The 27646-nt window shown below is 42.2% G+C and overlaps 1 protein-coding gene across 2 annotated transcripts in view; it reads left to right on the forward strand.

Moving 5' to 3' along the window:
* Positions 1–27646, forward strand: part of znf407 (zinc finger protein 407) — a 427383-nt gene that overhangs the window by 300557 nt on the left and 99180 nt on the right. For both annotated transcript variants that reach the window (XM_041189572.1, XM_041189573.1), the window contains exon 8: positions 13279–13457. In XM_041189572.1, the coding sequence (XP_041045506.1) occupies positions 13279–13457 (179 nt within the window). The remainder of the gene's footprint in view (positions 1–13278; positions 13458–27646) is intronic.

Consider the following 27646-nt stretch of genomic DNA (forward strand, 5'->3'; position numbering starts at 1 on the left):
GTGACTGACAGTTAACTGCCAAGCATTGTTTGAAATTTAAACCAGGCAGCTTGACCCTGATTGGTCAAGGCATTGCCCTGAGGAATGAGTCAGTGAATGGCTGTCACTCATTTTGGTTAGCTAAAATAGGTGCAGTGCATGTACATGTTTTTTCTGTTTGCAAAGAACAGGGACCTGTGTATTAATATATGTAGCTTTCAGTACACGCAAATGCGTCACATTGCAAGCCTGACTGACAATCTTAAATTGGTTGTCAGCGTAATTCTTAGTTATCATCACCATAAACCTTCCTGATTTGTTGGAAGGATTCATGAACAGAGTGATCAGATGCTGGGTCATATGTAGCATGGCCAGAATACAATCATCCCAACCATTACCATACAGTTCACCTAGGGTCAAGGTTTGTAATGACGAGATTTTTGTGATTGAGGTCTGTTGGACAATAATACCAGGCAAAAATGTGTTTAGTTTTCAGTAAAACCAATGCACCGTATCTTGTCAATAAGAAGCACATGGAAACATTAAAACTAATGTTAGAGTGATATATTAAACAAACAAATTTATGGACCATGACAGTTACACATATTCATTTCAAATTAGACATCTTGAAAGCAATGGGTGAAGTTGCACTGTGCGATTATTAGTAACACACATGACAACATGCACATGTAAAATTCCTCTGTCTGCTTTTGGTGATTGTAACAGGCAAAGGAACTTTACATTAATGGATTGGATTTTCATCCTCGAGGCAGGTAGCAGGAGTTGGGAAAATTCCTAGCTCAGCCTGCCAGCCTTGGGAGAAAGTGCCCACAGAGACGAGCTTTTAATTCCCGGGGGTGTGGCCGAAGGCTGCAGTCGGGCCAGCTGACCCGTGATAAAATTCAGAGGCAGCCACAGGGGCTGCCGGGTGTGAAAGTGGGCTGTTTAAAAGGCCCTCCTTGGTGCTGTGGGACCTAGACCCAGTTATAATAAAAGCAGAGAGGCCCTCTAGCCCTAGCCCTTCACGCCCCTCAGCCCCCACACCCTTACCTGTGCTTACCTCTTCTGAAGTCATTGAGTACAACCGTCTAGAAACTTTAGTGCTAAATCACTTAATAATAGAGGTTGTCATTCAAATCTCTCTGCAAAATTTAATTCTGTAAATCTGATCCCTTGAACGCATGGAATGTGGAGCTCCATATTAATAAGAAAGAAAGGCTTGTGTTTATAAAGCACCTTTCCTGACTTCAGGACGTTCCAAAGTGCTTTTCAACCAGTGAAGAACTTTTTAAGTGCTGTCATTGTGGTAATGTTGGAAACATGGCAGGCAGTTTGTGCACAGTAAGCTCCCACAAACAACTATGTGGTGATGACCAGATCATCTGGATTATTTTTTAGTGATGTTCATTAAAGGATAAACATTGGTCAGAAGACTAGAGCGAACTGCCCAGTCATCTTCGAAATAGTGCCGTGGGACCTTTAATTGAGAGGCAGACAGGGCCCTGGGTAAGATTGCACCTCTGGCAGTGCAGAATTCCTTCAGTGTTGTATGGGAGGGTCAGCCTGGATTGTTGTGCTCAAGTATCTGAAGTGGGACCAGAACCCTCAACCTTCTGAATCAGCAGCAAGAGTGCTACCAGCGGAACCACAGCTGACGCAATGAAATTATAAAATCCCAACTGGTTCCTTCAGAGAGTGGTAATCTTCCGCCCTGTACCTGACCTTTACATAACACCACACAACATGGTTGATTCTTAAAGCCTTCATGGTATCTTGGGATGGCAATAAACTGCATTGTCAGTAATACCCATATCGAAGGAGATATTTCGAATAAAAACCTTCTCCTCTACTGCTTTATCCCATAGCTGCTTTATCTGTGTTTCCAGTTTACTTGATGATGAGTTTTATTGCGTCACTAAGTCATTGCCATTCATAGACACCCACACACAGCTGACTACTTCCTTCTAACTCCTAACGTATTTTCCTATAACTTGCACACTAAAATGGCACATTTCTATTTATTTTACTTGAAGGAATGTGTCTAATCAGGGAGATTGCTGTCGTAACACAACACATTTTCATTGTCCATTGACAGTACCACAACTTGTCAAGTTCCGAAATGCTTCTGGCACATTACTCACTCTAGCACGTAAAAACACTTGATGTATCAATAAATCAAAAGATGCAACTCATGACACCAATTTAAATAGAATGAGGTTTTGTTTTCGATTCCTTTATTTTGTTTGCTAGCTTTCTGCCACCCCAAAAATCTTTCGTCTTAGTTTGTAAACTGAAATAATATAAAATCGATCATGTAGATTGGTGAATATGATTACTATAATTCTTGCACATTTTTAAGGTCTTACATAGAATATATAGCACAGAAACAAGAAACAGTCAATATCAGTATTTATGCTCCAGTCAATGCTCCTCCTGTCCTCCTTTATGTAACTCTATTAGCACATTCCTTTCTTCCTCATGTGTTTATCTAGCTTTTCCTTAAATGCATCTATACTATTCGCCTCAACCACTCTTTGTGGTAGCACATTCCACCTTCTATCCACTCTTCATATAAAGAGGTTTCTTCTGAATTGCTGGATTTGTTAGTGACTTTGTTATATTGATGGCCTCTAGTTTTCACTTTCCCCACAATCACAGTATCACAGAATCTTTACAGTGTAGAAGGAGGCCATTCAGCCCATCAAGACCGCACTGGCTCTCTGAAAGAACATTCCACCTAGTCCCGCTCCCCTGCCTTATTCCTGTAACCTAGCACATTCTCTCTTTTCAGAAAGCAATCCAATTCTCTTTTGAATACCTCGATTGAACCAGCCTCCACCACCCTTTTAGGAAGTTTGTTCCAGACAAGTTGAAACACCTTCTCTACATCTACTCTATCAAACCACTTAAGCCACCCTTCAGCCTTCTCTTTAGATAAAAGAACCACAGCCTGTTCTGGAATATCTAATCTTTGACTTTTCTATTTCATCAGACAAAAAGAGAGTTTTGATGTATTCTTTTGTCTATTCCCAACTATACTTTACTAGTGTTCTGGAGAGGATTAGATTGCTGACGTGATAAGTTTTGTTATGCAACTGCTGTTGAGTGATTTTGTTGAAAAAGTTCAGCTTGCTTCATTATCAGAAGGCCGGCATTAAGTGATGTAGTCATAAGAAATATTTCAAACTTGTCCTGTGCTCCATCATGTATTGAAGCAAAGTAACCAGGAATAAACTTGCAGAAGAGACATATAAATGGCAAATGAATTTCAACACCAATGGATGTGAGATATTACATCTGGTAAGAAAAATGAGGAGACCACATATTACTCGGAAAATAAGAATTTAAATAGGGTAAGAGGAGCAAACAGACCTGGGAGTACAAATACACAAATCACTAAAAGTAGCAATGCAGGTTATCAAGACCATTTAAAAAAGTAGCGTGCCAGGCACTAGACGAATGGAATTGAAAAGTAGAGAAGACGTTAAACTTGTATTACACCTTGGTTAGACTGCACTTGGAGTGTACAGTTCCAGTCGCCATATTCTAAAAAGGATATGTGGACACTTGAGAGGGAGGAAGAAAGATTTACAAGCATTGTACTGAAACTGTGAGGTTATATCCATTAGTGCAGTTTAGTGGGAACATTGCTTCATAATACACCGCATATTTAATTGCCCATACCCATCAGTTTTCTCTTGTAACCTGTTCCATTGGATTCCTCATCTCTGAGTCCTTTGCAGCAGAACTTGTGGGCAACCTCACCCTGCAGCAAGCTGGTACCTATGCTATCCTTGCCCCTGCCCCACTTGCGCCCATATTTCAACACATGCAGATTTTGTCTCTGTGCTGTCCTCTAAATTACATGCTGTATCAGTATCTGAATTGCTGGTTGCAAGCATCAGATAAAATGTCAGTGCTTCACTGTCACTGTCTTCTTGTTCCTCCTCCCCTGCTTGGCCAGGTTGCACCTCTTGCATCTGAAAAGAGAAAGGCACAAGGGTTTGGTTGTGGTGAGGAGAGCAGGGAAATTAAAAGGTGCATGCGTATACCATCCTCATCATCTACATCAGAAGGGTGTGTGGGATAAGGGGGAAGTGGGATGTGAGAAGGAGGATTAGATATGAGGATAAGTCATCTTCGGTTGATTCAGTCGGCAATGGGTTTAGCATTGGCCTTCCAATAATGGCCAGTATGGACTCCGCCATGGGGTTCAGGACATGTGGGCACACCTGTTCCCCTCTGGTTAGCTCCTGCTGCCTCCAGTTGCAGACCACCTTGTCCTGCAAGAAAGATGCAAGAGTGTCAGTGAGTAGCATGCAATCTGTTTGAAAGATGTAGCTGTCATGGTTTTATAGCTGTCGGTGTGCACAAGCTGTGAGATGTGGGTGAGAAGTTGTGGTGGAGCATATGAACATTAGGTGTGAGTCATGATTGATAGGGATTGTTGATAGGTGACTTCTGTGGGTGTGGTGAGTGAGGAGTATCTGAATCTAGTGGTGCAGTGGTATGATATGGCATTTTAAGATTCGTTCACTGACTTGGCCGACTATGCAAGGCCATTGAACTTCTTGCGACACCACATCCATGTCCTTGGGGTTAGACTGTTGATATTGATCTTGATAACTATCAGCTCCCACTGCCTTTTGAGTATATGTCTGGAGAGCCTCCTGGCCCCCTGTGGTTACAGACCATCCTGGCCCCCTGTGGTTACAGACCATCCTGGCCCCCTGTGGTTACAGACCATCCTGGCCCCCCTGTGGTTACAGACCATCCTGGCCCCCCTGTGGTTACAGGCTACCCTGGCTCCCCTGTGGTTACAGACCATCCTGGCTCCCCTGTGGTTAGAGGCTATCCTAGCTCCATGTGGTTAGAGGCTATCTTGGCCCCCCTGTGGTTACAGGCTATCTTGGCCCCCTGTGGTTACAGGCTATCCTGGCTCCCCTGTGGTTACAGACCATCCTGGCTCCCCTGTGGTTACAGGCTATCTTGGCCCCCCTGTGGTTACAGGCTATCTTGGCCCCCCTGTGGTTACAGGCTATCTTGGCCCCCCTGTGGTTACAGGCTATTTTGGCCCCCTGTGGTTACAGGCTGTCTGGCTCCATGTGGTTACAGGCTATCCTGGCCCCCCTGTGGTTACAGACCATCCTGGCCCCCCTGTGGTTACAGACCATCCTGGCTCCCCTGTGGTTAGAGGCTATCCTGGCTCCATGTGGTTAGAGGCTATCCTGGCCCCCCTGTGGTTACAGGCTATCTTGGCCCCCTGTGGTTACAGGCTATCCTGGCCCCCCTGTGGTTACAGGCTATCCTGGCCCCCCTGTGGTTACAGGCTATCCTGGCCCCCCTGTGGTTACAGACCATCACTCCTATTATCCACCTCCTCCACCAAGGCCATCTAGTGGCAAGCAAGTCCACAAAATGTCTCCAAAATATGCAGCTAAGTACACAAGGTGCAAAAAACCCTGGTGCCTGCTGCCTCTCATCTTCTGCCTTTCTTCATTGTTCCTCAGGTCACGACTGCCAGCACCAGCTCCAGGCACAATGCACCACTTCTTTAAGAGGGGCAGGCTAACTTTAAGTGATGCTAAGAAGTTAGAATTTTGGGCCTCTTGCTGATGCATGCAGAACAGTGCAGCTAGCGCTGGCTGCATGGAGAAGTCATTATAATGAGCAGGCTGCATGAAATTAACGTGTTGACTGTATCTCAACCAATGGGCGGGGGTTAATCGCATATTTGGATCCCCCCCCCCCCCGCTCGTTTTGTTGTTGTGTATTTAGCTGCATATTTTGGAGACATTTTGTGGACTTGCTTCCCACTAGATGGCATTTCACATTAGTCAGCATTCAAGTACTTTATAGGGAATTAGTCAGTTGGGAGTGATGCGCCTGTCTCATTGCCCCATGGTGATTTATGTTAAACTGTGATTATTCTCAGCTGCTGCTTTGTGTAATTTTGCCAATTTCTTCTTCTTTCGTAATCTGTCATTCTTAAAGAAACCAAAAGATAATCTATCTTGCCTCCCTTCAAAATCAAAATTATAAACCGATCTTTGTATTCAGATAAACAGGGTCATAATTCATTAAATTGACCCTTAAATTCTGACTGTCGTGAGCCTGTTTTCCAAATTGTATCAGGATTGCTAGTTGCTTGACATGCTAGGTGAGTTGTTACTGTATAGTGGAAACTAATTTTGCTTTCACTCACATGAGCTGTTGTAGCCTGATTTTATATTGTGCCAGGAAAGGTGATAAGGGCTAGTAATTGTATATTATATTGTCTATGAACATCTGCCTGAAGACTGTTTGCAGTAATTCATCTATCACATAGGTGCTATATTTTTCTTTTTTTTTCCTTTCCACCTTAACCCATCCCTAGTGCTGGCCTGTGGTAAGGTTTTGATGGGGACTATCCCTGGGCAGGGGCTCACATTAATCAGCCCCCTTGTTCAACACTCCGGCTGACATAATTACAACCTGCACACAGCAGTTATTCAAGTCGAGTCCTTGTCACTCGTGGTGCAAAAACTACACAGCTCAGATCCCCAAGGAGATTGCCTTATCACACAGAACAAGGGCTCACAGGAGTTGAAGAGAATAGAAATGGGGAAACGTCTGTTGGGAATGCCGTACAATTCGTTAAAAAAAAAGACATTTGTACGGGGTCCAAGGGACAAAAGATGAACATTGTGCAAGTTTCTGAAAACGTACGGGACATTTTTAAATGACTGCATCGGCTTTTTATGAAGCAGCCATGTATTATTCAGGTCTATGTTGTAAAGTCAGGTAGCCTCTGTTTTCTTTGCAATCATTCCACAGAATCCTTTTTAAAAGTTGTAAAGAGATACTTTTTCTGGATTTGCGTAGAATGAGCACGCACTTCTTAGCAGAGATGATCTGAAAGAGCGCTGAAATATAATTGAAATATACTGGTTACAAACTGGACAGCAAGCAATGTCATTGCCACAAGAGCTTTTAAAAGAAAATTATGATGAAGGCACAAAGCAATTTATTTCCTATAGCGTTAATTCCAATATTGTATCAGGAAATAATACTTCACCATCTCCCAGGTTCATAATTTGCATCCCGTGTGTTTTACAAATCATAAGTTCAATTTGTTTCCTTGCCAGTCTGCACGTTATGGATATGTTCCTTGTTAGGCTGAGCTAATGCAGCTGACAATATTGCACCAATTTGTTTTGCGAATTTCAAACAAAATCAAGTACCATTTGATTGTTTACTGGGTGAAATGAGCCATGGAATCCAGTTGTGTTTTTTTTTACATCTGCTATGTGTCTACCGGTTACATCCAATGTTTGCATTCATGAGCTTTTTTTTTTGTTTTGTAGTTATATTGTCATTTTAATACAGTTTTTCTCCCATTTATCGTCTGAATCCATTTTTGTGTGTCTTCATTTTACTAATCTACTTACTGTTCTGCATTACCAATCTGCCACAGGCTATTGTACTGCTGTATTCAAGGTCTCCAAGCGTGAATGAAAATCAACCATTTTTTAAAACTCATTTTATTTCTGATGAGAAAGAAGCTGAGTAAGCTTTCTCGCAGCCCTTTCCAACTAGAGTATCCTATTGAAGACCATCACTGTAAAGTTCCCACCGGGTTAACCTCATGCAGCTTTTGCTAAGGAGAGTGTCTGTGCTCTGCATCTTGCTTAAGCTGCAGCATCACCTGATGCCGACCCTTCGTCCTCTCCTACAGTTATCAGCAGCAAGTCACTGGGTTAGGTAACAAAAGCAACGCTGGGTTTATCTGTTTCTGTTTTTGGGGCATTGCGAGAGAATGAAAATGATCCACTCTTTCATGTGTACCGCAAGTTTTTTTTAAAACCAAAATGCAGTTTATCATCAACGTGCTAACGTACATGAAAATGTAGGTGCGGCAGCTTTTTCAATATCTGATATGGAATGACCTCTCTTTGTAGGGACAGGAGAAGGCCCTTTAGCCCTTCAAGCCTTTTGCACCATTTGGTGGGGTCATGGCTGATCGGCAACATAATTCCATATACCTTTGCATCACATTCCTTTATACTGTTGGACGACAAGAAACTACCAGTTTCAGTTTGAAAATATACAATTGATCTAGCCTCATTTGTAGCAGAGAGTTCCAAACTCCTGCCACCTTTTTTTTTGTAGAACTGTTTCCTCATTTCACTCCTGAAAAACCTGACTCTAATTTTTAGACAATGCCCCCTAGTGCTAGAAGTTTCTCTCCATCCTATCTGTTCCACTTAATATCTTGAAAACTTTGATCAAATCACCCCTTAATCTTCCAAATTACAGGGAATATAGTTCTAAATTGTGTCATTTCTCCTCATAATTTAACCCTTATATCCACGCTGTGCTCCCTCCAAGACCACTATATCCTTTCTAAGGTGTGATGCCCAGAACTGCTCATAGTAATTTGGCAACTTCCCTTTGTACGATTTATATTTCAGGAAAAACCTTCAACTTCTACATTATCTTGTACCTTTATTTCATTAAAGTTAAATCTTGCATTTCCTTTCCTTCCAATTGTACCCGTTGCTCTCAAATGCGGCATCATCATTTATTGGGCATGTTTCAATGGTTCCATAAACTTGACCTTATCCAAAGCGTTGCTGCCTGTATCCTAACTCCCAACAAGTCCTGTTCATGCATTACCCCTCTGCTCAATGACCTGCATTGGCTCCCCAGCTGGCAACATCTTAATTTTAGAATTATCATGTTTGCGTTCAAATGACTCCATGGCTTCGCACCCCACCCACTCTCCCTATCTCTATAACCTCCTCCAATTCAACAACCCTCCAAGCTCTCTGTGATCCTCCAACTTTGCCCCTTTGAGCGTCCTGATTTTACCAGTGGTTTGCTGCCTTGAGCTGCCTATGTCCTATATCTGGAATTCCTTCACTAAACCCATCCACCTCGCTCTCCTCTTTTAAGTCATTCCTTAAAACTTATCTCTTGGGCCAAGTGTTTTGGTCACGCGTCCTGATATCTGACTATGTGGCTCAGTGTCAAATTTTGCCCGGTGACAGTCTTGTGAAGCACCATGGGAAATTTTACTATGTCAAATGTGCCATATAAATGTAATTGGTTGTTGTTGCTAGCAACTCTTTGTTATCTCACCCATATGGTCATAAGCTCCAAGCTAGTATTATGCGTAGACTAGTCTTCAGCAAACATAAACCAAGATTGATCTTGCCTTTGTCCAAACACCCCATGCAGAGGTACATTTTCCTGCAGGTGTCACTGGATAGCTGTCAGGAGTGGGAAATCTGACCATCCAAAAGCAACTGAAGCCAACCACAGCAAATGCTGCAACCACCAGACTGAGAGCGGAAAGCTTTACTGATCTGTAAGGTTGAATAGTTGTATCACATCAAGCATCTCCCGACCAAAGCATTACTGTACAACCTTCCCAGCTCAGCAATTTCAGATAATAATCACCGCTCCCATTTCTCCAGACAGCAGCTGTTGGTAATAATTCTGCTGTTGCCATTTACACCTCCCCTGGACCCAGTTTTATTTTTTAGTCCCACTACCATTCCCCATCATTGAAATCACTCTAGCTTTCCACCATCTTACAGCCCACTCCTTTTGTTCTCTCCTCCCCCTTTTTAAAACATTGTTTAAAACATGTTAATCCAAAACGTTTTCTCAGTTCTAACAAAAGGTCATCAGCCTGAAGCGTTAACTCTGTATCTCTTGCCACAGAGGCTGCCAGACCTGCTGATTATTTCCAGCATTTTCTGTTCTTATTTCAGACTTCTAGCATTGCAGTAATTTGCCTTTGAAACGTCATCAGAGCTGCTGTACAACACATTAATTATTAATTTAGATAAATGTTTGCTTAATCACCTCTCCGCCCCACCATTCCACCCCTTCCATACACGCTTAAACCTACAAACATATTGTCCATCATTTATATGATCTTTGAAGTTCTCTCCTTTATCCCTCTTACTTTGTGGTTCATTTCAATGCTACTTTCAAATTTTGTTTCATAATGGTCCTGTGAGTCACCTTGGAACATTTTGCTACATTAATGGCGCTATATAAATGCAAGTTGTTATATGGCTCTACTTAATTTCAGTTTACCATAGAATATTCTAGCACGTCGGTTTTGATGCATCGTGCAATTAAGCCACACTTTTTAATGAAAGAGTTTACACTATTTGTCGTGATCTATCAGTACAGATATTCAAGAAATGGACAGTCCGTAGCTGTCACCTGGTTTTTGTATTGACCTTGAATCCTTCCCTGAATTTTGGATATTGCTGTCTTTTTTTTTATTATTCATTCATGAGATGTGGGTGTCACTGGCTAGGCCAGCATTCATTGCCCATCCCTAATTGTCCTCGAGAGGGTGGTGGTGAGCTGCCTTCTTGAACCGCTGCAGTCCATGTGGTGTAGGTACACCCACAGTGCTGTTAAGGAGGGAGTCCAGGATTTTGACCCAGTGATAGTGAAGGAAAGCCGATATATTTCCATGGTGAAAATGGATGGTGAGTGACTTGGAGGGGATCTTCCAGACGATGGTGTTTCCATGTGCCTGCTGCCCTTGTCCTTCTAGATGGTAGCGGTCATGGGTTTGGAAGGTGCTGTTTAAGGATGTGAGGAGGTTGGACCTTTGCAATAAAATGTATAATATACAGTACAGCTTGTATATTTTAAAAGGATCTGTTCACCCCAGAGTATCATGTGTGAGCTCTGTTATATGTGTACTCAAAATATTTTAGAAGAATGATTCATTTTCCCAAACAAGCCCATTAACTGATGAAAAATATGGTTATGTAACAGGCAGCATTTGCTAATCTTTTGCATGAGGCAATGAAGGCACAAGAGTAAAGATGATGTTACAGTATGGTATGTGATTAGAATATAGTATTGACTGTAATATGCCTACAGTAACCAAGCAACATTAGTTGTAAATTATTCTCCACTTCTTATAATCTGTTCATATTCCATACCCCAGGGAATAGTTAGCTTTATAATATAACAACAACTTGCTTTTATATCACATCTTTAATACAGCAAAATGTCCCAAGGCAATTAACAAGAGCGTTATCAAATAAACATTTTGCCACCAAGCCTCAGAAAGCGATATCAGCACAGATGACCAAAAGCTTGGTCGAAGAGGTAGGTTTTAAGAAACACCTTAAGAGAGTAAAGCGCGGTACAGAGTTGGAGAGGTTTAGGGAGGAAATTCCAGAATTTAGCACCAAAGAAGCTAAGCGTGGCCAGCAATGGTGAAGTGATTAAGATTGGGGATGCACAAGATGGCCAGGATTGGAGGAGCACAGAGATTTCGATGGCTTGTGGAGCTGGAGAAGGTTGCAGAGATGGAGAGGGGCAATGCCATTGAAGGATTTGAAAACAAGGATAAGGAATATAGAATTGGGCGTTGTTGGACTGGGAGCTGGTGCAGGTCAGCGAACACAGGAGTACTGAATGAACAAAACTTGGTGCAAGTAAGGATATTTGGATGCTGCATATGAAAAACAGCACACTTCTATAAAATCTATTTTTTCATTTCTAGTGCTCCTTGTTCTTGACCACCTCTCTGGTTGTTGCCGCTGATATCGTCTTCTGTAACTAGCAAAAGAGCATGATGCACATCATGGGGGAGCCTACTGTCAAGCACCAAGGGTGCCGTTGCTCAAAATTCTTGGGGCTGTGCTGATGCGGGAGAATGATGTCATATCAGCAACAAGAATTGATCCTCTGATATTAACCCAACCGGATTAGAAGAAAATCTTTGAGCATTGTTGTGCCGAAAATGCTTAGTTGAAGTTCTCGGCAAAAGACTATCTTTCTGTCTTTGAGAGTCTTGGCTAATTCAGCAGGAGGGAGGAAACAGAACATTGACAGCAGTGGGATGGCGGAGGTTGGGTTGTCAGGTGGTGGCTTGACTGAAAGAAACTTCCAGGAAGAGCAGCATAGGAAAGCCATTGATGGTTCCCACAGAGATATCTGCAAGCTTACATCATCATACCTTATTGTTTAAGGGAAGGTATCTGCCATTAGGCCTTTTTAACCAAGGACTTGTTACTTTACAGAACCAAAAGATAGAATGAGGAAAGGACATTAAAAAAAATAGACATTTAGCAATACAATTTGATCAACTTCATACAGGATTGTTCCAGAGTTGCAACAAATACCTATTTTACTGGTTTATACATGAATGCTATAAAAGAGAAATTGTAACATGTTAGTATATATGTATTTTATTTATTATTGACTTCACTTTTTGCTGTATAGCTCCAGACCTGGAAGGAAAAAATACAAGAGTTTATCAGCACCATTATAGTGTCAGACAGTTTAGTTTAAACTGAATGTTTATCCTTGAATATTCTAACATGCAATTTGGTTGTTTGCTTTTAAAATACTAAAAAATAATTCTTTTTTAAAACAAAATTTATTTTGAAAAATGTACTAGCCTTTTTGAATTTGTTTAACTTGGGCTTAGATCTGGAATTAAGTGTGGTGTTCCAACAAAGCATGTTGACGAATTAACAGCTCAGAAAGGTCTCAGTAGATCAAAGGGTCAAGTACTTGTGACTTCAGATGCAGAAGGTCGAGTCTCAGGAGTATCTGACCTGTCAAGTTGCTTCCTTTGATTGGATAGTTCCCAACTGGATGGAGGGTCAGGCATTAAGGAAGTTATTCAGCATCTGAGGGAAAAATAGACTGCAAGAGCAATCATAACAAGGGCTCAGGACACACATGATCCTAACATTTTGGACAGAGGATAATTTTTGATGGTGAGAGGATAAATGGGAATGTATGGTTAAAGTAGAACCATGTTAAAATATTCAACCACTTTTCTTATTTTTTCCTCTTTTTAGAAAGCATTCCTTTTATAGTTTTACATTCAGTGATTTTTCTTGAATCATATGTTGACATGCAAATTGTTACTTTCATTGCCAATGTTGCGCTCACTCTGTAACGACATCTTTTATCAGGCTTTCAGGTTCTAAACTGTATATGCAAACCTAATCAATCCTAATAGTTGCAGTAGCCTCATAGTCAACATGATGGATAATTAGGTGACTTAAGTGTAATAATTGCCCTCCCTCTTTCAGCTTCAGTTCATGCACCTCACTTCCCATTGGATCTTTCTCTGTGCCTTGCTTAAACTGCAGCAGTTTAGACTTTCATTTTAATAGACTGCTTTTGTTAAATATTATAATTGCTGAATCATCTATAAGACATACATCTCCTGGAAAAAATTAAAACATTAAGGCTACAATTTTAAAAAGTGCTGAAAGTGATGAAATATTCTTTTTGGAACAAACCCATTAGGTCGAACTGTGCTGAGAACATCCGCAAGCATATCCTACACACTGGCAAACATGAGGGAGTAAAAATGTACAACTGCCCAAAGTGTGAGTATGGAACCAACATCCCATTAGAATTCCGCAACCATCTCAAGGAGTTTCATCCAGATATTGAGAATCCGGACTTGGCTTACTTGCACGCAGGTAAGACTCAACTTTATTTGGAGTTCAAATCCTCCTCCTTCCTTGGACTGCTTGTCGATGGTCATGATGCACAACTATAGGGTTGCCAACTCTGATGGGACATGTTTCTCCTGGAGGTTTTCAGTATGTGAGTGGCCTCCTAAAACTGCCCCAAACCAGTGAAAGGGCCTTTCCCCTCTCCTCTCTGCAATGTATTTACAGCTAATAAACATAGATGTTCAAAGGAAATGGGGGTAAAAATACGCATACGTGCACAATTCTCCAATGTTATACTTTTTCTTCAGGATTTGTTTGCAGCAGTGCCCAGGAAATTAACCTTCACTTCCTATAGACTCCAGGACAGTCCTGGAAAGTTGGCAGCCCTGCACAGTTGGCATGCATGCAACATATCAGGGTATTAATGATCTCATTGTTGGCATGTTGAGCCTTGATTTAAAGATAGCATGTCAAGGCCTTGAATTTATTCAATGGTTCCAGTGGACTACCTGTAAACCCTTGGTGCCAATCTGCCAAACCTGGCCAAAAGGCATGGGATCCAGATATGTTGAGTTGCCATGAATTTTCTGGACCAATTTAATTCCCACGTGGCTGCTGCTTCCTTATTTACGTTTTTATTGGCTTCATTCACAAAGAGTTCTGTTTTCCTCTGCGATGTGATATATTTAATATAGGTGAGCAATAACCCTAGCCATTATTTTTTTCACAAAGGAATGAAAAAGCTAATCCTTGGGAAGCAAGGAGCTTTTTATATTTATATTGGATTTGTCCCTACGGTTTTACTGTACTATATGTGTACGGTCAAAATTTGAGCTTTGCTTCCCAGAATGGCTGGAACAACTTGATTGAGAATTAAAAGGTGTTTACATTTTACAGAATAGGCAAATGAATATTTAAGAACATTAAGAAATGACGTTTTATAAAAAGAAGACTAATAGGAGATAAGTTAGAGTTTTGAGCTCCAAATTTCGTCTCTCTCTCTTTCTCTCTCTTTCTGTTATCCATTGTGATTTCCAGGATAAAACCTTACACCTCATTGCACAGCTTCCCAGCTGAATGAAATCAACTTCATAGCCCAGGAAGTAATAAATTAAGCCTGTTATTTATATTGGATTTGTCACTACAGTTTTACTGTACTATATGTGTATGGCCAAAATTTGGTGATTACTATCTGCCTATGTCCATCATCCAGTAGGTGGGGGGAGGGAACCCTCACTGTGTCACATAATGGAAGTCTTCTTGTCTCAGTAAAACTATCAGGGCTTCATCCTGCACTGTAGTGCCAATTTGCTGTATCATCAAATGGGAGGATGTGGGTTCTTGTATGGGATTTTCCAAACACTGAGCATCAATTGTGTCACTGTGGCAAAGTGTGGGCTGGCTGCCAGGCACTGCTGCACAGTGAAGGCAAATTACAGTGGAAAAAAGAAAGAACTTGCACCTACACAGTGCGTATTGCTATCTCAAGGCATCTTGTAATGTATTACAGTCAGTGAAGTACTGTTGAAGTCTACTGACAGTTGTAACATAGGGAAATACGGCAGCCAATTTGTGCATAGCAAGCTCCCACAAAAAGAAGTAAAATAATGACCAGATAGTTTAGGGGCTGTTTGTGATCTGTGGTGGAACATTTATTTCTTTAAACATCAAGTAGGGCAGGTTTGTAGTTGTGTGATATCCTCCCCAATAACCTGTAAGCACCCCCTTCCACTCTCTAGACTGGCAGAAATATTAAAGATAGGACCATCAATGGCCAGAGAGCTGGATCCCAGCCATTGTCAATGCCCTTCAGATGAATGGTGGATCAAAAGGGGGATAAGAAAGGGCAGAAAATGATACATCAGTCACAACAAAGATAAGAAACAGGACATAAAGTAGAAAATAACTTGAAGGACATGTTAATGGAATACATTTGAGATAGTTTTCTGTAACAATATTTCAAGGGAATAGGCTATTTTGGATCTAGCATTGCATAATGAGGCAGATTTAATTATTATTCCTATAGTTAAGGATTATCAGGGGAAGAGTGATCATAATATGAAACGACTTCAAGTTAAGGCTGAGAGTAATGTTTAGTTCAAAACTAGTCTTAAATTTAAACAAAGCCAATTGTGGAGGTATGAAGGGTGAATTGACTGAGGTAGTTTGGGAAATTGGATTAAAAGATATGATGGTAGATAAGCGATAGTAGATAAACATTTAAGGAAATAATTCACAATTCTCAGTGAATATACATTCTTTTGAGGAATAAAACTCCATTGGAGAAATAGAGAAGTATGGATGGCATTAGATTAAAATAAGCTTACAATGTTGTCAAAAAAGACAAACCAAGTCTGGGGATTAGGAGGGTTTTAAAAATTAGCAAAGGGTATCCAAGAAATTGTTAGCGAAAGAAAATAGAATGAGTGTGAACTAGCAAAAAATATAAAAACAGATTGCAAGAGCTTTTACACGTACATAAAAAGAGAATAGTGAAAGTAAACGTGGGTCCCTTAGAGACAAAGACAGGGGAACTTATAATGATGAATGAGGAAAAGGTAGGGATGTTAAACATATATTTTGTCTGAGGACACAAAAAAATACCGGAAATTGCGGGGAACCAAGAATCTAACGGGTGTGAGGTACTTAAAGTAATTAATATTAATAAAGAAAAAGCACTGGAAAAATTAAGGGGACTAAAAGCTTTCCAATCCCCTGGATTTGATGGCCTACACTTCGCTGTTTTTAAAAAAAAAAAGGTGTCTGCAGAGATGTTAGTGATTGGTGGTGATCTTCCAGAATGCCCTAGATTCTAGAACAGTCCACATGGGTTGAAAGGTAGCTGATGTAACCCTGCTGTTCAAGAAAGGAGGGAGAGAGAAAACAGCAAACTACAGACCAATTAACTTGACATTAGTAGTAGGGAAAATGCTGGAATCTATTATTAAGGATTTGGTACTAAGACACCTGGAAAATTACAATATATTTAGGCAGAGTCAATTTGGCTTTATGAAAAGGAAATTGTATTTGTCCAATCTATTAGACTTTTTTGACAGTGTAACAGGTAGAATAGATAAGGGAGAATAAGTGGATGTAATATATTTGGATATTTCAGAAGGCATTCAATAAGGTGCCATGGAGGAGGTTATTGCATAAGATTAGAGCTCGTGGGATCAGGGGTTATATATTATGGATTGAGGATTGGTTAACAGAGAAAATGGAGCAGGAATAAACAGGTCATTTTTGGATGTTGGCATGTAATTAGTGGAGTACTGCAAGGATCAGTGCTGAGGCCTCGGTTATTTACAATCTTTATGCATGGCTTAGATGACAGGATATCAACATATCCAAAATTACTGATGATACAAAGCTAGGTAGGAAGGTTAGCAGTGAGGAGCAGGCAAAGAGGCTGAAAACTGATAGAGGCCAGTTAAGTGAATGGACAAAAAGTGTATTTTGTGGGCATTATAATATGGATTATACGCATTGATGGGAAGAATGAAAAAGCAGAAGTTTTTGGAGGGTAAAAGATGAATAAGCTTTGATATTTAGAGGGATTTGAGGGTCCTTGTACACTAATCACAAATGTTAACATGGAAGTACAGTAAGCAATTAAGGCAAATGGTATGTTGTATGTAAGAGGGTTGAAGTATAAGGAAGTCATACTGCAATTATGTAGGCCTTTGGTGAGACCACATCTGAAGTACTGCGTACAGTTTGGTTCTTCTTACCTAAGGAAGGATATACCTGTTTTAGAGGTTGTAAGGGGTTTGAGCCGGGGCGGGCAGCGGGGTGGGGGGGAGGGGGGGTGTGTGTCTGTGTGTGTGTGTGTGCGGGAAAGACAAATCACCAGATTGATTCCTGAATGAGAAGGCTGTCCTGTGGGGAAAGACTGAGCAAAATGGGCCTATGTTCTCTGGAGTTCAAAAGAATAAGAGGTGACCCCACTGAAATGTATAAAGTTCTTAGAGGGCTTGACAGGGTAGGTGCTGAAAGGTTGTTTCCCTTGGCTGGGGAATCTAGAACTGGCAGTCATTGTCTCAGGATAAAGGGTTGGCTATTTTGGACTGAGATGAGGTGAGATTTCTTCAGATCAAAGGGTTGTGTATTTTTGAAATTCTCTACCCCAGAGGGTTATGGATGCTCAATCAAAGAGTATCTTCAAGACGGAGAATGATAGAATTTTGGACAATAAGGGGATTAAGAGTTAAGGGGATAGAATGGGAAACTGTAGTTGATGTAGAAGTTCAGTTAGGATCTTACTAAAAGGTGGTGTGGGCCCAATAGACCATGTGGCCTACTCTTGCTCCTGTTTTGTGGCTCTATGTCTTTCCCCTTTCCACATTGTCCTCCCATTTCTAGCAAATACTTAACCAAAAACATATCCTTTCAAATTTATTAGTTACTGGCAATGCTGTCATTTCAGACAGGTTAGTTCCTTCACAGTTGAAATTTAGTTTTCTCCTCGACTATCAGTATGATTGACAGCTTGTTGCACACATCTGTCAAGAAAAATCACGGGGTTTATAGTATGTGCCTTTAATAAAATACGCACCTGGAAAAAAGGTTTGAACTCTTGGAGCAGATATTTCCACTCGGCATGCGGGTGTGCGCCCGAGTGTGAAATGATGCGCTTTGACGTCGGCCAAGTGTGCTGATGTCAATGTGCAGTTGCGCAATAGTTCGGTCGGCGGGTGCACGTCAGTGCCTGCAGCTCAGCCACAGACGGTTAAAAGGCCTGTTAAGGCCATTAAGTTGTCAACTAAATTAAAATTTTCGCTGCCCATCCAACCTGATGGTTGGTGAGCAGGCAACAAGGCCAAGTGCCCTTTACATTCTTTTGGAAACCTCATCCATGGGCAGGTTGAGGTTTCCAATAGCAAATAAAAATAAAATAAAAACTTTAATTTTTCGTTAATAACACGCCCCTGCTCATGTGACAGAGTCACATGAGGGGACATGTTTTAATATCTCTTCAAGTCCCTGAGGCAGTTCCGTGCCTCAGGCAGATTATGTAGCGCTCACTTGCGCACATGTGCGAAGTTCGTGCTTGGCTGGCTTGCACTCTCTTCTCCCACTCCAGCACAGGCAGCACTCAGCACTGCCACTCGCGTTTCACGCTGGGCGGGCCTTAATTGGCTTGCCAGCATGAAATCGCAGTGTGCTTGGCTTCCCGACCGCCTCAGCCCACCCACCAAGAGCAAAATTCTGCCCTTGGGGAACAGAAAGAAATCTATTGTTGTCTTTCCGTGTACAGTGAATTATGTGTAAAGTTTTAGTCTTGTTGCAATACTGCTTAAATCCTCAAAATCAGCATGTGTATCTTACAGGGTAGACTTGCAATCAGCTTTTATATCCCATGCTTTTTATTGCAGTTTTGATGATGAAAATTTTGTGGGTAAGAAACTTAACAGCAAAAAAAGTTGTGCTTCATGTGAAGCGGACGTGACATTACAAAATCCTTTATCCCACTTACAAAACTATAATGAATTTGAAATACCCGGCAGTGGTGCTGAAAGGTACAGTTTTGGCAAATCAGTATTGACAAGCGGGGTACCATTTGATAAATGTGTCAGGCCATTCGGCTCTGTAACTGCATAGCTGTGCTACTGCTGCACACAATCCTCCTCTGACCCCTCTTCATCTCACCCCACCAACATAACCTTGTGACCCTTTCTCCCTCGTATTTATCTACTATCTCCTATTTATGGTCCCCAATCCTGGTCTCCCACAGGAAAGGAAACATCTGACAATTTAATGCTCTCCCATCCACCATTCCCCAACCGCAGCCAACCCCCCCCACCCCCCCCCCCCGCCCCCACTCCCCACACCTCGTGGTAAGTTTGGTGTGCGGGGGGGGGGGGGGGGGGGGGGGGGCATTTAATCAGGTGGGAGGGTGTAGGATGGGGACCCGGCTGCCTTTCCACCTTTGGCCTGATTGAGGCCATGGCAGGAAGGTCTGTTGACAGGCTTCCCGCCTGCCACAAATTTGAAGTCCTTAAGTGAAAAATTAATGCCCCCTGAAGGGCTTCTTCCTGTTACTGCTAGTATTAATGCAGCAGCGGGCAGGGAACATGTCAAGCAAACCCATGTGCAGTTGCTTGTGGGCTCCTGGTCGGGGTGGGGAATGGTAGGGGGATCCTTCATTCAAAGGTAGTCAGTGCCTGCTGGAGGGACCTGGCAGCCACCTCTCCTTCCCCCACTCCTCCGCCCCACGACCCCCTACTCCCACAGTCGCTCACTTGCGCCTGGATCCGTGACGATCCTTGACTTTGGCTGGTGTCATACCGGCAGCAGCCACTGGAACCCTGATGGTGCTGCAGCTCAAGGGAGCTGCCAGCCTCTGATTGGCACCCCAGGTCCTTGATCCCGGGGAAGGCCTGACGCTGTTCAGCTAAGTGCCTGAGTTAATTTGGTGGGTCTTCCCTAAAAGAAGCAACCCGTGGCTCTCATTGGCAGGAAAGACCTCCCTATTGTGTCATTAAATACCGCCCATCTTCTCAAAATATCATACCTACCCTTCAATAACCTAAAGCCCTCAATCAGCTCACCCCCTTAGTCTTCCCTTTGCGAGAGAAAAGAGCACCAGCTGTTCAATCTTTCCTGATAGGCAGTACCCCAAGGTTCTTTTCAAGCTCTGACAGATTATCACAAGGATTGCTCTGAATTGATATGTGAAATGAGATCTTCATAAGCCAAAACTAATTGAGGACTGACCTTTATGGTGAAGTTTGCTACCGTATTCGCTCATATTGAAAAAGTGGTAAAAGTTGTGCTTGTAAATTTCAGAGTTTAAGGGCCCAGTTTTAACCCTATGCAAGTGAATGGGTTTTGAGTGGATTAAAATCAGGCACTTGTAAATATATAAGGGCATGTTATTTGCTGGTTTGTAAAAATTTGTTCAGTAGTGTTACACCTAAGTCTTTGGAGTATGGGCCATGCGACACAATTGCAGGTGTCAGTCATCCTAGAAGTGACTAGTCAGTTCCGCTACCACATTTTGCAAGAATTTGCCAGGGGCAGCATTTTTCAGATGGCTGAAAAAATTGGCAGGGAACACATCCTTGCTGATGTTGGTAGTCCAGCAGTCATTTAGTACTCTGTGCAACATTAACTGGCTGGAGGCCCCTCACTCGGGAGAAAGTCCCACTTCAGAGAACTGTTACCAAACCTGATTGGCCGCCAGCTCTGTAGTCTCAGCAGCGGCCGCAGAAGCAGTGGCCACTGTAGGGACAACATGCAGTCCAACAAGTCTTAAGTGCTGGGAGCCTCGGGACCAGGTAGGGTTAGGGGTTAGAGGTCTCGCCTTGGGGACTGGAGAGGAGGTTCTGGGGGGCCGAGGAGAGTGATGGGTTGGAAAAGCCTAGGGAGCCTGGGATGGGGTAGGGTGGCTGGTGGTGGGGTGGGGGGGGGTTCCTCGGGAAAGAGGGCCCATGCGAGAGGTGCCTTTCCCTTTCCCACCCGTGGCCCAAGCAGGGTAAGCTGCAGTTCTTCCCAGCCACCCCACCACCCACAGCCCCTACCTCCTCCCAGCATCCCTTGTCCCTGACCTCCCACTGCCAGTCTTAGAATTGTGACTGAGCAAAAAGCAGCCCTTCTGTGAGCATTAATTGACCACTTAAGGGCCTCAAATGGGGCGAGGGTGGACGGGCTGCCCTAGGCCTCGCCCTCTCCCTGTAAAACCGCAGCCAGATCAGAGGCGGATGGGTGGGCAGCCGGAAGGCCACCTGAGACATTTTACAGGCCACAACCACCCCCCCCCAGCCACCGACTACAAGCCCAGTGGTGGGATCTGTAAAATTCTGCCCCAAATTCCAGTGATTTGATCTGTAAAATCTCCATACTGTTTATGCTCCATGTGTTGCTACCACAATTTTTCCAGATTACTAGGAACTGCCTGACGTGGACGTTGGATATTAACTGGAATGATCAGTGCCTTTTGCATATGTTGTACAGAATAAGATGCTTCCCATTGATAAATTGTTCAAGATGCGCTGGCTTGTCAGGTCAGCTGAACTCTCAATGTATGGTTACCCAGCACTTAAAGAATGAACTTGCATTTACATAACACCTTCATGACCTGAGGAGCTCCCAAAGTGCTTCCAGCCCATGACATTTAATTTTGAAGTGTAGTCACTGTTGTAACATGGAAAACTAATGTAGTTCTGCATTAACCTACTTAAAATACATTGGCATAATTCCAGACTGTATGTGAACCGTAATGTTATCCCCCATGTATGTGTGTCTTTTTGTAACTGTAAATGTAATCCTGAAATATTAATGTTAAAATGGGAGACTTGATTAATGCCACAACACTGGGACAGTTTTATCACGCAGCTGAAATTCTTCTTGCGTGTCATGCATTGCCTTTTTTTAAAAAAATGTAATTAATATTGAATCTTTGCTAATCTACATTGATTATCTAATCAATCATTGATTCTTAGTTTAAAAAATGCAATGTATCACTGGCTTTTTATTGTATAAGTTGACAGGAACTGATAAAGTATCAGTGTAAGAAGTGTCAGAAAAGGTTAATATTTATTGATTTTGCTTGCATTAAAACCAGTGTGGGGTTTGCCATCTGAGATGTATGGCCAGAAACTTTGGAGCATAATGTAGCTTCCTGCGTGATGGTTATGCAAGCAGTTTTCTCATGACTTATTGCAGCATTGAAGCTGTGGAAGTAAAGAAAAAAAGGATGACAGATCCTTAAAAAAAAAGAGTTACGGAATCCAGACCACCTAGGAACTGATTTTAGCATGCTGAAATGAAGCACAAGTGTACCACTTAAAAGCCGAATAACCCCTGGCATTGCAAACGAGAGTCACATTTAGCCTTTTCATCCACTTAACTAGGTGCTATTGATCTGCAGAGGAGGGTAAGCAGGTGATAGCTGGAATTGTGCACAGTAGACTGTTTCTTCAACAAAGGAAAAATTTGTACTAGAATTAGTAAGCCAGCCCCGTTGAAAATTAAGATTCAAAAGGACTTCTATTAGCTAAAATGAGGGTGTAGGTTATTTCTTCTAAGGTACGCAGTCTGAGGCTTTGAAGCCTGAACCTTTTGCTTTAACTGCAAAGCGTACATGGGACAATGAGGAGAGCACTGCGGCCTTTTCATTTATCTCTATCACCATACAGCTGTCAAAAGGGCACAGCCAGTAACTAATGTCATGGTTTGCATACAGTAGCAAAGGTGTGCACATACACATACATACAGAAAAAAAAAACCAAGCCCTTGGCTCATTTTTTTTCCAGCTGTAAGGACATGGGCTAAAAGACATTGGCAGATATTCAGATTGAAATTTCACCTTCTCTGACCGTGACACAGTTATAATATACCCCACCATAAGAATTGCATCAGCACCACTATCGATGTCCTATTCACACATCGCATGAGGTATCGGCATAAAGGAAAAGTATTCCAAAGTCACTTTGTGTTAATCAAGTAACCACCAAATATTCCAATATTGTTATCTTTTTAATGTCAGGAACAGTGCAGATCCAATAAGTGATAGTAGGAGTTGAGGGGCGAAAATTAGGTACAAATATGTGCAATTAGACTTAAAATTCACATAAATCTACATTACCATAATTGGTGTCTGCAAACAGTTGCATAAGTAATTGGATTGCAAAGCTAAATTTTAAGATCTCAAGAAATTGTCTTAGCACAACTTTCTATTTCCTTACAGTTGTTGCCCGCATAATGAAATGGAACTTTTCAATTGTTACCTATAAAAGATGTTCAATTTCTGATCACACATTTCAGCCTCCCTTTTTCCACTACTAGAACAGTGACTTGCATTTATATGGCGCCTTCAACATGGCAAAACATCCCAAGATGTCTCAAAGGAGCGTTATCAAACAAACTTTAACCCAGTTTCATTCACCTACTTTGGGGCTGGCTGTAGTTCCTCTGGAGCTGGTACCATTTTGCATTGTTTGCGTTCTCTGTAGCGTTTGCTGAACCAGTGAGAATGGACAGAAAGCAGTTAGCATTAAAATTCATCTTTCTACCTTTCAGAAATTCACTCTCAGCATAATGTTAATGGAATCAGATGCTGAGTTATGGACAATTGTTTTTAATAAGCATGGTACTTAGTCAAACGATAATTTTGTTTGCACTAACATCGTCTAAAGATGCTGAATTAAAATTTGCCCTGGAGGATTCCTATCAGCATGAATAATCCCAAAGATTACATGCATATGTGTGTGATCAAAGCTTGTTTTGATAACACCCCTGTGAAGTGCCTTAGGACGTTTTACTACTATTGAAGGTGCTATATAAATGCAAGTTGTTGTTGCTGCTATTATGAGTCCCTGAAAATTAATGATTGAAAAATATTTTGCCGTACAAGCTATTTGGTTCTCTTAGAAACAATTTAAATGCCAGTTCTGCTTGTCAGTTTTTTTAAGTGATGAGAACAGGGGTAGGCCATTCAACATTGAGTTAGATCATGGTTGATCTGCATCTTAACTCCATCTACCCACTGGGGTAACCCTAATGCTTTCTTAGTCAACTGTGCTATATACAGAATATAGAAATGTTTTATGTTGTAAGTTAACATGTTAAGTTAGCCTCTTATACACCATGAGAACAAATGCACATATTTTTGAACAATTTTTTAATTGTCTAACATACTTTTTATTTCTTTACACTTGTTACCTGCAAATTCAAGTTGTTGTTTATGCCTCCCCTCATTCTTTAAGGATTTGAGGATTTTATTTTTCCAAACAACTTCAAAACAAGCTGGAGAGTAAACTCTCAAAGCCTTAGATCAAGCTAGTTTCAATTTTAAGACAGTATTTCATTACTGTCTGTGGGAGCTTGCTATGCGCAAATTGGCTGCTGTGTTTTCTACATAACAACAGTGGCATTGCCTCAGAAAACACTTCATTGACTTTAAAGCTGTGGAGTGCCCCAAGGTTGTGAAAGGCACTATATAAATACAAGGCTATCTTATTTTCTTTCTTCTAATCTGATCCCCTCACCAATTTTTGCCTCAGGCAATTGGCCATCACCTGTGATTAGCAGCATCCTTGCTTTTTGCTGGAAGCACAGACCATTTATACCTGGACTTTTAATCTTCTTGCAAGGCAGATAGTCCTAATCACAATTATCTGCCCATCAGCAAAATTCACTGAGAAAAACCTATTCTTCCCATCAAACTTAAGATCTCATTACCACCGACACTATCGTGTACAACTGTGTCAGTGAAATAAACATACTTCTAAAATCCTGCATTAACTTTGAAGTTTCAGAACCTTATCCTGCAATGCAGATTATGCGATCTCCCTTATTGACAAATGTGGTCCATGGGTATTTAGAATAATCTCAAGTGTATACTTTTTAAAATTACCCACAATGAAAAATGAACACCATTCCATCAGTTTAAATAATTTGTGATCTTGTTCTTTTTGATCATAAATCTCTTAACATTTCTCCAGTATTGACAGCTCCAAGGATATGCAATGAATCACAATTAAGCTTGCATTCCCACCCTACGATTGTGAATTTCCCAGGCCAGTTTAAAAATCTAGAACGGATTTCTTTTCACAATGGGAAAGTTGGAGGTGAATACGGTTTGTTTTTCTGCCAAGCGATAGACATAGGTTAAAGACGAAAAACAGAAACAGAATTACCTGGAAAAACTCAGCAGGTCTGGCAGCATCGACGGAGAAGAAAAGAGTTGACGTTTCAAGTCCTCATGACCCTTCAACAGAACTAGGTGAATATTAGGAGAGGGGTGAAATATAAGCTGGTTTAAGGTTGGGGGGTGGGGGTGTGGGGGGAGAGAAGGTGTGGGGGGGTGGGAGTGGTGTGGTTGTAGGGACAAGCAAGCAGTGATAGGACCAGATAATCAAAAGATGTCACAGACAAAAGAACAAAAGGGTGTTAAAGGTGGTGATATTATGTAAATGAATGTGCGAATTAAGAATGGATGGCAGGACACAGGACATAAAGGATATAGATTTAAAAATAATGGAAATAGGTGGGAAAAGAAAAATCTATATAAATTATTGGAAAAAACAAAAGGAAGCGGGAAGAAACGGAAAGGGGGTGGGGATGGAGGAGGGAGTTCAAGATCTAAAGTTGTTGAATTCAATATTCAGTCCGGAAGGCTGTAAAGTGCCTAATCGGAAGGTGAGGTGCTGTTCCTCCAGTTTGCGTAAGGCTTCACTGGAACAATGCAGCAGGCCAAGGACAGACATGTGGGCAAGAGAGCAGGGTGGAGTGTTAAAATGGCAAGCGACAGGGAGGTTTGGGTCATTCTTGCGGACAGACCGCAGGTGTTCTGCAAAGTGGTCGCCCAGTTTACGTTTGGTCTCTCCAATGTAGAGGAGACCACATTGGGAGCAACGAATGCAGTAGGCTAAGTTGGGGGAAATGCAAGTGAAATGCTGCTTCACTTGAAAGGAGTGTTTGGGCCCTTGGATGGTGAGGAGAGAGGAAGTGAAGGGGCAGGTGTTGCATCTTTTGCATGGGCATGGGGAGGTGCCATAGGTGGGGGTTGAGGAGTAGCGGGTGATGGAGGAGTGGACCAGGGTGTCCCAGAGGGAACGATCCCTATGGAATGCTGCCGGGGGGGGTGAAGGGAAGATGTGTTTGGTGGTGGCATCATGCTGGAGTTGGCGGAAATGGCGGAGGATGATCCTTTGAATGCGGAGGCTGGTGGGGTGATAAGTGAGGACAAGGGGGACCCTATCATGTTTCTGGGAGAGAGGAGAAGGCGTGAGGGCGGATGCGCGGGAGATGGGCCGGACAATGTTGAGGGCCCTGTCAACGACCGTGGGTGGAAAACCTCGGTTAAGGAAGAAGGAAGACATGTCAGGGGAACTGTTTTTGAAGGTAGCATCATCAGAACAGATGTGACGGAGGTGAAGGAACTGAGAGAATGGGATGGAGTCCTTACAGGAAGCGGGGTGTGAGGAGCTGTCATCGAGGTAGCTGTGGGAGTTGGTAGGTTTGTAATGGATATTGGTGGACAGTCTATCACCAGAAATTGAGACAGAGAGGTCAAGGAAGGGAAGGGAAGTGTCAGAGATGGACCATGTGAAAATGATGGAGGGGTGGAGATTGGAAGCAAAATTAATAAATTTTTCCACGTCCCGACAAGAGCATGAAGCAGCAGAAACATGATACACCTGCGGTCTGTCCGCAAGAAAGACCCAAACCTCCCTGTTGCTTGCCATTTTAACACTCCACCCTGCTCTCTTGCCCACATATCTGTCCTTGGCTTGCTGCATTGTTCCAATGAAGCCCAACGCAAACTGGAGGAATAGCACCTCATCTTCCAACTAGGCACTTTTCAGCCTTCCGGACTGACTATTGAATTCAACAACTTTAGATCTTGAACTCCCTCCTCCATCCCCACCCACTTTCTGTTTCTTCCCCCTTCCTTTTGTTTTTTCCAATAATTTATATAGATTTTTCTTTTCCCACCTATTTCCATTATTTTTAAATCTATATCTTTTATGCCCTGTTAGCCTTTCCACCCCACCCCCACTAGAGCTGTACCTTGAGTGTCCTGCCATCCATTCTTAATTAGCACATTCGTTTACATAATATCACCACCTTCAGCACCCCTTTGTTCTTTTGTCTGTGACATATTTTGATTATCTGCTCCTATCACTGCTTGCTTGTCCCTACAACCATACCCCCCACTTCTCTCTCTCTCTCCACTCCACCGCACCACCCCCCCCCCCCCCCCCCCACCCCCCACCCCCAAACCCCCACCTTAAACCAGCTTATATTTCACCCCTCTCCTAATATTCACTCAGTTCTGTTGAAGGGTCATGAGGACTCGAAACATCAACTCTTTTCTTCTCCGCCGATGCTGCCAGACCTGCTGAGTTTTTCCAGGTAATTCTGTTTTTGTTTTGGATTTCCTGCATCCGCAGTTTTTTGTTTTTATCTCTACGTTAAAGATGAATTTGAAATGAACTGTTCATCCTGATTGAGTGCAGATCACATCTGCTCTTGCAGGTCCTCTCTTCGTCACCTTGACTCCAAACTCAGTAAAAATTTTACAAAAGCAAAATACTGTGGGTGCTGGAAATCTGAAATAAAAACAGAAAAAGCTGGAAGTATTCAGCAGGTCTGACAGCATCTATGGAAAGAGAAGCAGAGGTCAATGTTTCAGGCCTGTGACTTTTCAAAAGACTCTAGTTCTCTTTCCACAGAAGCCGCCTTGACCTGCTGGGTATCTCTAG

Source organism: Carcharodon carcharias, chromosome 6, assembly GCF_017639515.1.
Source record: "Carcharodon carcharias isolate sCarCar2 chromosome 6, sCarCar2.pri, whole genome shotgun sequence".
Taxonomy (NCBI): Eukaryota; Metazoa; Chordata; class Chondrichthyes; order Lamniformes; family Lamnidae; genus Carcharodon; species Carcharodon carcharias.